The 12,123-nt window shown below is 37.0% G+C and overlaps 4 protein-coding genes across 4 annotated transcripts; 1 reads left to right on the top strand and 3 right to left on the bottom strand.

Annotated features, from left to right (window-relative positions):
* The first annotated feature begins 1,337 nt into the window (after positions 1-1,337).
* B0P05DRAFT_535826 (helicase C-terminal domain-containing protein) lies at positions 1,338-5,053 on the top strand. The gene is made up of 10 exons (XM_051577486.1): positions 1,338-1,833; positions 1,898-1,994; positions 2,041-2,368; positions 2,411-2,756; positions 2,800-3,597; positions 3,651-3,821; positions 3,871-4,187; positions 4,232-4,316; positions 4,361-4,725; positions 4,828-5,053. The coding sequence occupies exons 1-9, from the start codon at positions 1,711-1,713 to the stop codon at positions 4,607-4,609; spliced, it is 2,514 nt and encodes an 837-aa protein (XP_051436283.1). The 5' UTR covers positions 1,338-1,710; the 3' UTR covers positions 4,610-4,725; positions 4,828-5,053.
* Positions 5,054-6,314: 1,261 nt separating this feature from the next.
* Positions 6,315-6,760, bottom strand: B0P05DRAFT_535823 (subtilisin inhibitor). Its single transcript, XM_051577485.1, has one exon. It carries the CDS (start codon positions 6,731-6,733, stop codon positions 6,368-6,370), a length of 366 nt encoding a protein of 121 aa, XP_051436282.1. The 5' UTR covers positions 6,734-6,760; the 3' UTR covers positions 6,315-6,367.
* A 1,040-nt stretch (positions 6,761-7,800) lies between these two features.
* B0P05DRAFT_467111 (catalase-like domain-containing protein) lies at positions 7,801-10,040 on the bottom strand (the record flags this gene model as incomplete). Its single annotated transcript, XM_051574367.1, has 2 exons — positions 7,801-9,746; positions 9,806-10,040. The coding sequence occupies 2 exons, from the start codon at positions 10,038-10,040 to the stop codon at positions 7,801-7,803; spliced, it is 2,181 nt and encodes a 726-aa protein (XP_051436281.1).
* A 379-nt stretch (positions 10,041-10,419) lies between these two features.
* B0P05DRAFT_535820 (uncharacterized protein) lies at positions 10,420-12,001 on the bottom strand. Its single transcript, XM_051577484.1, has 3 exons — positions 11,884-12,001; positions 11,693-11,833; positions 10,420-11,648 (listed from the first exon to the last, which is right to left on the bottom strand). The coding sequence occupies exons 1-3, from the start codon at positions 11,968-11,970 to the stop codon at positions 10,467-10,469; spliced, it is 1,410 nt and encodes a 469-aa protein (XP_051436280.1). The 5' UTR covers positions 11,971-12,001; the 3' UTR covers positions 10,420-10,466.
* Positions 12,002-12,123: the final 122 nt, after the last annotated feature.

The following is a 12,123-nucleotide window of genomic DNA, read 5'->3' as shown; positions in this document are numbered from 1 at the left end:
GCATTTGATATGTACATATATCAAACATTCAGGAGATATCTGCATCATTGCTATTCCGGATCGAAACGGTAAATCTTATTTTTTGATACAAGTCTAAGGGTTTGTTGAGGATTCCTTTGTCGACTCTAAAAAAAAAGAGATTAGTTTAGGCTTAAATTCATTCGATATTCATATATAGACGCACAACACATTGCACTTCTTGAAGCAAAGGTATTAGCTTTATGTAAATTCACTTGATTGGACTAATTTGATTAATAATGGGATTACATTTATGAAAAGAGCAGACGAATGCACAAGTTTACATAGTCACACACAGGTAGTATGGAGCCTATTTGTACATGCCTAAGTGCTCTAAATGCCTACAAACAGTATTTACTATCGTATGTGGTATCTTTGGAATTGGTTTGGGCGAGAAAAAGCGACTTGTGAAAAATGGCCATTTTTGGCCTCGTATCCAAAGGGTACTAGTCGTGAAAATATTCAACCTGACAACTCTTTTAGCCTCTTTGGAATGCTACAAGACGAAAAATGGAGCTACCGACAAGACTGAATACTCAAAATGCGTGCCAGAGACTGTAGTTTTTGGTGAATGTGTTTTCCTGCTGATTGTACTATGAAGATGATGAGGTATGAGTGAAAAACCTGGAAAACATTTCTGTCTATTTGCTCAACATTTTAGCAGCAAAGTTGTTGCGTTTTTTACAGCAATAAGCTCAGAAAGCAAGTATCTATAACTTCTGTCACTGTATCAAAGCCAGACAACTGCGGCTTTATGCGGGATGAAGAACTGGAATTTCCCTATTTCAATCTCCACATGCTGCCATCCTGTATGCTCCATGTCTATTTACTCCCACATTTACATCATAAAGTGTCTATATTTCTATCTTCCTGTGTTCTTTAGCATCCACAATAGCACATCTACTTTATATAACTCTATGGCCTATATATTTTATATGACATCTAGAGCAAAAACGTTCAAGATACTGCTTAAATGCACCAATCTTTGATGGGCCATTGCTCGACAACCAGATTATCAAGCAGTCCATTTTTTCGTTTGGAACATATTCTTTCGAGCCAAGGAATCGAATGGTACCATTGGCTTGGCTGTTGTGTGAGATTTATGATTTTGACCCATGAAGGATCACGAGAGGTCCGTGAAGATATATATATATATATATATATAAAAACTGATCCAACCGAAATCAGACAAGACCATCTCTAGGTACTTCTAATAAAAATAGAGCGAGTTCGCTAAGATGAAAACATTGAATTGATTTGAATATTGATCTCAAATCTACATTCAAAGTTTGTTATACACTGTAATCAGTACAAAAGAGGTCATTTTGAATATGTTTTAGATAATAAAAGGGTGCTTATTTATACATTGTTTGGTATTGGACATATTCAATAGTAATATATAACATAATGAATGACCCTTTTGAGGCTAAGGAGAGCAACTTTGAGGATAACCAACGATGGTTCTTGCTTGAATATTATTTCCTTTTTACTGTCATTTAAAACTACAATCGCATTCTGATCCAATTTTTAAAAAGGCTAGATACCAGATGTGCAAAAGCAGAACGTAGTGTCATAGTGTATTGAAGAAAACATCATTGTATTTTGGTAACTGAATCGTACTCTACAAACGCGTTTAATTTTTGAATTCGCGAATTTCATTACGCGACTCTTTTTTTCTGTACAATACAATCCATGGAGTCTGATTCGTTTGGATTCCCATTCCAGCCTTACTCTATTCAAAAGGACTTTATGAAAGCGCTATACAGCACACTTTCAGAAGGGAAGATTGGCATATTCGAAAGTCCTACTGGTACGGTAAGCATACAAATCACAATCATTTTTACAGTTCCTCATTGCCAACTTATTTCGGCTATATTAGGGTAAATCGCTGAGCCTTATATGTGGATCGTTAACATGGCTAAAGGATCAAGACGAAAAAGAAACTGAAACCAAAGAGCCCACTTTCAAACCGAAAGGTACGTCATAAAGATCAGTATTAACACATGCCCAACAATATAATAGCAAATCAACCAGATTGGGTCACTGCCCTACAGACTACTTCAAGTAACAACAAGCAAAAAGTCGAATTGGAGAGAAAAAGACAAGAATTAAAGGAACGTATCCAGCGTGTGCGTCAATTGGAAGATGACAATGGTATCATTAAATTAGCGGCAAGAAAGAATAAAAAGCAATTCAAGAGCAATAAAGCAGTAGAAGAAGAAGATGAAGAGTTTCTAGTGAATGACTATGAAAGTGGCGATGAAAATGATCCCACTGCAAGCCCTAAAATAAAGCAAAATATAGATCAAAACTCAAACCTTTCTAAAGAAGTACAAGAATTGCTGGCCAAGTAAGTTAAACAATATTTATTCTTTCTTATCAGTCTCTGCAGATTTGAAGCAAAGAAGGCACCTACTATATCGTATAATGATAAAGAAGAAGACTTAGAATTGGAGCAAGAAACCAAGATATATTATGCTTCCAGAACACATTCACAATTGTCTCAATTTGTTCATGAAATCAACAAAACAATGCACGCTAAAGATGTATATGAAGTGTCGCTTGCATCTAGAAAGAACTTGTGTATTCATTCGGATATCAAAAAGCTCAATAATCTCCACAAAATCAATGAAGCATGCCTTGATCTACAAAAGAAAGGCTCCAAAAAGAAATCTTGTCAGTATTTGCCATCATGGGATAATACAGCCAAATGGAACGAATTTCGGGATCATGCACTGGTAATAAAAGCTGCTTTTAATCATGTATTTACTTGCTATATAGGCTCGTGTAAGAGACATTGAAGACTTGGTAGAAGTAGGTGAGAAGCTCTCTATTTGTCCATATTATGGATCAAGGAATGCAGCAAAATCAGCAAGACTTGTTGTATTGCCTTATCAACATCTATTACACACTAGCACAAGAGAGTCTTTGAATATATCATTGAAGAACAGTGTAGTCATTATCGATGAAGCACACAATTTGATGGAAACAATAACATCCCTCTATACTGTCTCACTCTCTTTATATCAAATTCAACTTGCTTGGAATCAACTAAACCTGTATATTCAAAAATACAAGACACGATTAAAGGGCAAGAATATCGTCTATATCAAACAAATCTTGAGTATTATCAAAATTCTGATTCGACATTTAACGCCTAAAGAAGAAAGTCAAAGAAAAGACAATGTGATGCATGTCAATGAATTTGTACATGCTTGTGGGATTGACCATATCAACATGTACAAAATCAAAAACTATTTAGAAGCAAGTGGACTTGCACGAAAATTGAACGGATTTATAGATAAAGCAAGAGAAAAGGAGCAAGAAGAAAGGTTAAAAAATCCTAATACTCAACCCTCGCCTTCATTAAATTCTTCAACATTGACCTTGACACAGATTGAATCATTCCTAATGGCACTTACAAATCCCGACAAGGATGGTCGTATTGTTACCGGTTTTGAGAGTGCAGACAATACAGGTGCATCTATCAAATACATGCTCCTTAATCCAGCGGATGCTTTTAAGCCAGTAGTGGAAGAATCAAGAAGTGTCATTCTAGCTGGTGGTACAATGGAACCTGTAAGTCATCCCATTATCATGGGGGGGTTTTTTTGTGTACTAACTTGCCTTAGATATCCGATTTTTTACATCACTTGTTTCCTTTTATCCCTAATGAAAAGATTAGACACTTTTCTTGTGGTCACATTATACCACCATTCAATCTTTCTACTACCACACTCGAGCAAGGTCCTTCAGGGAAGCAATTTGTGTTTAATTATGAAAATAGACAAGACTTGAAGTTGGTAAGCTTATTTTCTCCTTTTTTTTTTTCGATATCTGATAGTTTGTAAGATGGATGAAGTAGGACAATCGATTGTCAACCTGGTCAATGTCATTCCAGATGGAATTGTTGTATTCTTTCCTAGTTTTACTTATCTTGAACAAGTCTACAAGAGGTGGTCTACAGTTGAAAGTGGATCTATTCTGGAGCGTATACAAAAACGAAAAAAGATATTCAAAGAGCCTAGAGAGAGCAATATGGTTGAAGCAACACTTCGAGACTATACACTACAAATTGATTCTCCTGACAAGAATATGGGAGCCATGTTATTATGTGTAGTGAACGGCAAAATGTCTGAAGGTATCAATTTCTCTGACAGGCTTGGAAGGTAAGAGCATATAAATCAAAAGCGCTTGCTGATTGTTTACGCAGAGGTGTGATTATGATTGGATTACCTTTTGCAAACAGAGGATCAGTAGAATTGATTGAAAAGATGAAATATGCTGAACAACAACTGGTAATTTACTTCATACTTTAGTCAACACACTCATATTGTGATAGAACACAGCCAATGCAGGTACAGAATACTACGAGAATTTGTGTATGCGTGGTGTAAATCAGTCAATTGGTCGTGCTATTCGTCATCGAGGTGATTATGCGACTATCATCTTAATTGACAAAAGATATGCTACACCTCGAATTTGTAACAAACTGCCAAAATGGATTGGCGATCATGTAGAGCACATTGACACATTTGGTAAAATAATGGGAAAGGCTTCAAAATTCTTTAGAGAAAAGCAAATTTTATAAACAAACTGTATTATACCCTATTTATTTTTTATATTACGCATCCACAGATGCATATGAGGCGTGCCTGCTTCATCAAAAATATTGCCATCGTCTTTTTCAAGCACAAACCCCACTTTCTGATAAAATTCATGTTGAGGATACTGTGAATGCAAAACTATAGTGTGATAGCTGAGCTCTTTGCAGTGCTCAACAAACACTTGTACTAGTCTTTGACTTACTTGAAGACCACGCGCATCTCCAAGTACAGTGCCTCCATCCTTAAACCTTATAAACCTTGATTTCATTTCAAATCTTTTGTAATTTTAAAGGCCTGTTCTGTGCCGAGTTCAATTTGCTCAAATCTATTTTTGTGTGATCATCTTCATGTCACAAACAAGATATAAAAAACACAATTAGCCACTCATTCCCTTTTCTTTCTTTTATACATATATTTTATCTTTAAACAACTTTATCTCTTTTCCAATTATCACTATAACTATCACTGAATACCAACGTTTTGGTTAGTATTTCTTACTCAATTATATGAATAATCCTTTATTTTAACACTCTATAAAAATTTACAATTTCATGAAACAAGGATCATAGAAAATCAAATGCTAAAAATGCTTTTACAAAAAGGAGTACGACCTCTTCTTCATGCTTTATGATAGTGTTGACCAAGGCATTTTAATTCATGAAAAAAAAATGGGAGTGTGCATAAAAAAACCAGCAGTAAATTAGCTAGCTGGAAGCCCCTTAAATGCAGGTTGAGGGTTCTTTTCTGAAGCATGGGTAAGTCCAATTCTCTTTTGAACCAACAGCTAAGGTTTGCTTCATCCTGAAAAAGGTTCTTTTGTTGTAATAAATTGGGCAAATGTGTTACTAACTTCTTTTGTTAACCTTAATGTCAAAAGTTCTCAAAATATAACATCAAATTTTTAGTCGTCCGTGTAAATGGTCCGTGTGAATAGTCCGTGTATCAGGTATTCGCCTAGATTTTTATCTGTGCAGAATGAGCCCGGTAAAGATTTTTTTTTTTTTTTTTTTGTATTTGTGCAGTCTGCTTCGGGAATGGGGTATCTGTCCATACCATATACCAGTTATATCTGTCTTAAAGGTTCTTCTGAGATTTTCTATCGGTAGATTCAAAAACTGGCTTCTTTATGACCATGCATAGTTCGCTTTTTAAATAATTGTTCAGATGAGATTTGGAACTACTGATGTTGTCGAATTACTTTGCAAATTATTTGAGAATCACTATCAACAGGATACCGAGTGAATTGATGGTACTCAGGGATTATCTTTTTTTTTTACGTCCCTGATTGTCAACTGAGTTTTTATGAGGGACTCCACCAGCTTTTCTGTAATGCTTCCATCATTTTAGACCTTCACACATATCAATACCAAGTGATCTAGCTACTTTTGCTACCATATCTGTTTTAGTAGCTAATTCGATTATGTTGGCAGTAAAAAAAGGGGGTCTCTTTGATAATTTCTGTACTGATCATACACCTTGCTACTCGTTTTTATGATTGAACTGATCCTTGGTTATAAGGTAAGTTTATTTCGCTTCATTTCTGGTTACAGCTGCAGTAAGAATAGCTTTTTGGATTACGTTCAAGTGCAAACTGCATTTTTTTTTTTCAAAAATACCAACCTCTATAAAAGTACGTCCAGCATTTGATTTGCTACGATGTTTGTTTTATAAAAAATTACAACTTTTTGGTTTCATAAAAGAAAAAAGCGGTCTTTATTTTTTTTTCTTGCGTGTACATAAAACTAAAGAAGATGTCCTAATTGAACACCAGCTTCACAAGCATTTGAATATTCATGTGTAAAGTCAATGTGTTTTCCGCTGAAATTGCCTTGGATCGTTACTGTAACAGGGTCAACGACAGCGAGACAAGCAATGCCTTCTTCAGGAGGGATATTTTCAATTAAGCCTTTGACAGAAGTCAATTGTTTACAGGCTAGTTGGGGATTGGGGTGTGAGCCACCCAAAGGATTACAAGTCAAGCTAGTGACCGTACTGCTACCGTTCTGAGGTTCGACTTGAATCAGCAGGAGAGAGCGAGAAGGAGACGAAGGATAAGCCAATACCATAGAAGCAAACATAAGGAAACCAAACTTAATTGCAGAGACCATCTTCAAAATAAAACTATGAGGAATTGAGTTTGTCTATAAATCTTGAGTCAATGCATATTTATATATACTTTTTTTTATGCCCTTCAATACTTGCATGGGCAGTTTTTTTTTTACCATTGACATGCCGTTTAATCTGCTTTATGTTGTACACAATGGAAGCATGTGATACTAACAAAATATTTCTTCAACAAACAACGATTGCTTTTAAATTACTGCTCTATCGGCATGTAGTAAAGAAAAGGACAATGTATTTAATCAGATTTTATATATTAAATAGAAAAAAAATTAGTTTTGATTGCTTTGCTACGAAAAAAGATGCTATACGAGGCATATCTACACAGAAACCTGTTCGAATGTGTCACGCTTATTGGTCATCAGAACTTTGTCTCTTAAATGAAGATACTTTTTGCTCAGAACAAGGCTCAAGACAAATGCATTAATGTCCATCTCCTTTATTTTTTAAATTCTTCTCAATACCCCTTTGGTAGATATGGTTAAAATTAGACGAGTTGGTTATACTTTGGTTAGTCTTAAGACCGTGCGCCTTAGTTGTTTTTTTTTTTTTTTTTTTTTTTTTTTTTACAAAAGGGATTGTAGGCCTTGAACAAAATGAACGTGCGAAAAAACAGTAATAGCTGGACATGTAACCTCGATTCAATCCAGAACATGCTTTAGCTTCACAGAACACATTTTGAAGAACATACGATATTGAATCCAAAACATGTCATGAGAAAGCATATGTCAATGCTCTCATTCAGTGATACAGAAAAAGTCGAGATCTTCAGAGTTGTACAATTAGAAAGATTTCTGTGTTTTATTTTGCAAATAAGATAATAATTATATACAGTGAGTTTGATTGATGTATGGCTTTAGTCTCGAATAGCATGAACCACATTTTGAACTACTTCATAAGCTTGCTGGAATTGGTTCTTAAATAAAAAATTGGCTGCTTGTTGAACATGAGAGACTTTTTTTAAAGAATTTGAAACCATATCTTCAGCAGTAGAAGCTGCTTGCTTAACAGCAGAGACAGAAATAGGGTTATAAAGAGCCTAGATAGAGATGAATTAATAACAAACAAAAAGAAATATATGCATATATATACGTACCACAGGATCAACAGGTAAACGAGACCAGAATCGTTGGATCTTTAATGCTTCTTCAAAAGGCTTTTGGATTTGACTTTCAGAATCACCCAGAATAATACCATCCTTTTCACGCAAACCACTATCGCCTTCTGGAAGTGTAATACCTGCATATCTCAACAATTCAATACCTTCAGTAGTAGCAGCAATAGGCTTTGCATGGCGGAAAGCATCCATCACAAACACCTTGGGTTCATCCACAGGGAAGAATGGAGTAGGTGTTTTTAGCATCATCATAGAAATATCGCCACCAGGGACATAGACAGCATCGTACAACACAGAGTTACCCGTCAAATAAGTAGCTGTGATATTCAAACCGTTTTGATCACCTAAATGAATACCAATGTATTCGGGATAAGCGCCCTTGGATTGAAGATACTTAAACATGGCCTTGGCTTCGCGTGTCTTTGTACCAGGTGCTGTGAGAATAGCAACAGTCCGGGTTCTGATATTGTCTGGCTTGGGGTACTTGTCAATCGAAAGGCCGACGGAGGTATGACCATGGTTTTCATACTTCTTTGAAGGAAGGCTGATACCAAGACCCAAAGCAACACGACGAGCAAGATTATTATCGACATGGTTTAATACGTCGACCATTCTTTGACGAACATCTAGATCCTTGGACTTACCCAGTTCGAAACGAGCAGCATCTACCACTTGTTGCTTTTCAGGTTCAGTTAAGGAGTTGTAGAACAATTGGGCTTGAGAATAATAATCATAGAACTTGGAAGAACGTCCACGAATCTTGTGTGCATTATCAATCTTTTCAGGGTGTTCAATAAAACCTCCTTGATCAGGAGGGACCATGGAAGGTGTGTCGCCTTGGATCTTGTTGGGAGAATAAGCTACTTTACCCTTATGAATTTGAGTCTGCATGTAGCCATCACGTTGGTTGTTGTGTACAGGAACAAGAGGACGATTGATAGGCAACTGCATGTAATTCACACTGTTCATACGGTTCAGTTGAGTATCAAGGTAAGAGAACAAACGGCTGTGCAAGAGGGGATCATTGGTAAAGCCGATACCACGTACGATGTGTCCAAGGTGGAAAGTCACTTGTTCAGTTTCAGCGAAATAGTTGTCAGGGTTACGGTTCAAGACAAGTTTGCCCAAAGGAAAGAAAGGGACTTCAGATTCAGGAATGATCTTGGTAGCATCCAAAAGAGAATAATTAAACTTGTCAAAATCAGCTTCTTCGACAATTTGAACACCCCAGTCCCATTCAGGATAATCACCTCGCTCAATAGCTTGGTAGAGATCGTTGCGGTGGAAATCAGTATCTTTACCAGCCAGTTTTTGAGCTTCGTCCCAAGCAAGATTGGCCAAGCCTTGTTTAGGCTTCCAGAGGAACTTAACGTAGCGAGAGACACCATCTTCAGTAATCAGTCTGAAAGTGTTAACACCAAAACCTTCGACCTGTCTTAAAGAGCGAGGAATGCCACGACCGGAAAGAACCCAAAGAAGTGTATGTGTTGACTCGGGGAACTCGGCAAAAAAATCATATGCGGTTTCATGAGCAGTAGCAGCTTGAGGCACTTCTTTATCAGGTTGAGGTTTGGCAGCATGAATGAGATCTAAGAACTTAATACCATCATTGACAAAGAAGGGAGCAATAGCATTAGCAACCATATCAAAGTTGCCTTCGTCTGTATAGAAGCGGACAGCAAAACCACGAACATCACGGGCAGTATCAGGAGAGCCACGAGAACCAAGCACAGTAGAGAAACGAACAAAGATGGGGGTTTGCTTACCCTTCTTGTTCAAAAAGCTAGCAGCTGTGATGTTTGAGTAGTCGCCATAAGACTCAAAGTAGCCATGAACACCGACACCTCTGGCATGAACAACACGTTCAGGGATTCTTTCATGATCTATGGTTGATGTAATTATGAATATACACTGTGCTACTTAGACCCAGAAAATAGCTTACCAAACTTCATTGTTTTTTCACGCAGCATAAAATCTTCCAATAAAGTAGGACCGTCGATGCCAGCCTTTAAGCTGTCCGAGTTATTGACCTTTTGACCAAACATGGTTGTTTCTTGAGTGCCCGCATCATTGACCACAAATTGTTCAAGTTGTTCTTTCTTAGCCTTGGCTGTATTTAGCTCGGGAGAACCAGAGAGAGCACATTCACCGTCACCAGCCACTAGCTGGGCAGCCATAAAAAGGCTGAGAAAGGAAGCCAACAGGTTAATTTTCATAATAATGCAGCAAAAAGAAAAAGATAAAGACAAACTTTAGGGAATAGTCAACTTGAGCAGGTTTTTATACCCTTTGGTTTCTTTTTAACAGAAAAAGGTTTAATGCATGTCGTCAGAATGTTGTTTGTGAACTGTCATTTATCTTGTAAACACACTATTATTTTATTTTACGTTTTAAAGTCGTCTATCGAATACACTACACACATATCCTATCATAGACACATTTTTATTTATGACGATCATGGCTGATTACTTATGCTTCATGGTTATCCTTAAACTCAATAAAACACTAGAAAAGACGACAAATTGACATCAAAATGACAATTATTCATCTATACATGGGTAAATAAACAAAAAAAAACTTTATTGACTGTAACACACAGCCATTTAATAACGATTGCTTTTAAATTTGCGTCTTTGGTTTTGATTGCGAGATGAATTACGCGGACTATTGGCTCTTGAAGAAGTGCTCGAGTCATTGTCTTTACGTGAGGCAAATGACTGCCATTTCTTGTCTGCTTCTGCTTGCTGTTCTGTATCTCTCCAACGATGTTGGGTTTCTTCCCGTTTATTTTGAGGCTCTTCATTCCATTTCTTCTGAGTTTCTTCTCCCCATCCATTCTGAGTTACTTCTTTTGTATCTATAGCACCCCATCCTTCGCTTGTTTGTTCTTGTTGATTCTTGGCATTGATTTCTTGTGTAAATCGTTGATGTTCTTCTTCTTGCTTCTCTGTATCGTCCTCTTCTTCTTCGTCATCCTCTTCTTCATCCTCATCTTGATCGCGTGCTTCTTCATCGCTTGTCTCGGGATCAGCAAATCTTTCATCTTCACCATCGTCTTCAAACTGCTCATGATGGATTTGATCTTGAGTTTCTTTTATGTCTTGCACTGAAGGTTCATTTTCACTGACTTGTTCTTCCTTATTGACTTGCTCTTCCTCTTCCTCAACTTCTTTTTGCTTTTTACTCTTTCGCTTTGTATGACCAAGTCGCTTTTTGTTTTCTTCTAATGATGACATGAATGGGAATGCATTAGCACCTAATGCACCTGCAGGCAGAAGAGTACTAGGATAAGGTAAAGTAGGTATAGCACCTGGCATAGCAAATGTAGCCCCATCCATCATACTCGAATAAGGCATGACTACCCACACAGGAGGAATAGTAGGCCCCACAGGTTTCTGGGGTTGTTTTTCTTTGCCTTCTTTTTCCTTACTGTCTTGTTCTCCTAAGCTTTGATCTACTAAACCATGAATCAGTCGCATGATCTGTTGATAAGTGGTTCTAAATCCTTCTGCTATAGGCTCATCTAGCTCAGCATGTAAATCACGCACAATACGTCTGACTTGAGCCTTGTGTGATTTTCTAGATTGTTCATGAGGTGATCGACTGGCATACAATGAAGAGCCCACCATTTTGTCTGCCAGGAAAGTCAATGCTTGAGGCTCAATGGATGGACACATGTTGGAAATCAAATAAAAAAAGCCTTGTTGAGCCAGTCGAACGAGATAAAAGAAATGCATTAATGTCCAGATTTCTTCTTCTTGTAAACCTCTGTTTCTTTCAACAGACTTAGATGAAGTGTAAGAAAGCCATGCATAGTAGTCACACTTACAGGTGAAGACTGGGTCATATACATGTCATGCAATGCTTCATTGAGTTTGATATTGACAGGACGTTCTTCAATAATCTTACGTTCTTCTTGAGTCAATTCTTGGCCTTCTTCTCTTTTTGTCTCGAGAATATATGCAGCGCGCTATACTGTGTGTTAATAGACGACGCGTCCTAGTGTGACTTACTACTTGCCACTTTCTCTTTGACACTTTCAATCTCGGTTCTTAAGGCTCTTCTCACAATAGATCTATGTTTTTGTTCTCTTGATTTTGTAGGCATCGTGTTTCAAAGTAGAAAAAAGAAAAGAAACATTGATGTTCTTTTCTTTCCTTCAACACCGTCACAAACTTAACGTCATCATGAAAACGGAGATTGAATAGACCAAAGATGTATAAAAAAAAAAAAAGTCATTTGACAAATTCTCTTTCTTCT

Source organism: Gilbertella persicaria (assembly GCF_025201335.1).
Source record: "Gilbertella persicaria strain CBS 190.32 chromosome Unknown B0P05scaffold_13, whole genome shotgun sequence".
NCBI classification, from domain to species: Eukaryota; Fungi; Mucoromycota; class Mucoromycetes; order Mucorales; family Choanephoraceae; genus Gilbertella; species Gilbertella persicaria.
Note: the sequence above shows the minus strand (reverse complement) of the source record. Positions and strands in the feature narration are given on the sequence as shown.

Bases quoted from the DNA above. Each gene is read 5' to 3' on its own strand.
- B0P05DRAFT_535820 (XM_051577484.1), bottom strand. From the start codon at position 11,970: ATGCCTACAAAATCAAGAGAACAAAAACATAGATCTATTGTGAGAAGA. The intron at 11,834-11,883 runs GCAAGTAGTAAG...CACACAGTATAG, and splicing joins AAAGTGTCAAAGAGAAAGTG to CGCGCTGCATATATTCTCGA. The intron at 11,649-11,692 runs GTAAGTGTGACT...ACTTCATCTAAG, and splicing joins ATATGACCCAGTCTTCACCT to TCTGTTGAAAGAAACAGAGG.
- B0P05DRAFT_535823 (XM_051577485.1), bottom strand. From the start codon at position 6,733: ATGGTCTCTGCAATTAAGTTTGGTTTCCTTATGTTTGCTTCTATGGTA.
- B0P05DRAFT_535826 (XM_051577486.1), top strand. From the start codon at position 1,711: ATGGAGTCTGATTCGTTTGGATTCCCATTCCAGCCTTACTCTATTCAA. The intron at 1,995-2,040 runs GTACGTCATAAA...ACAATATAATAG, and splicing joins GCCCACTTTCAAACCGAAAG to CAAATCAACCAGATTGGGTC. The intron at 3,822-3,870 runs GTAAGCTTATTT...ATAGTTTGTAAG, and splicing joins ATAGACAAGACTTGAAGTTG to ATGGATGAAGTAGGACAATC.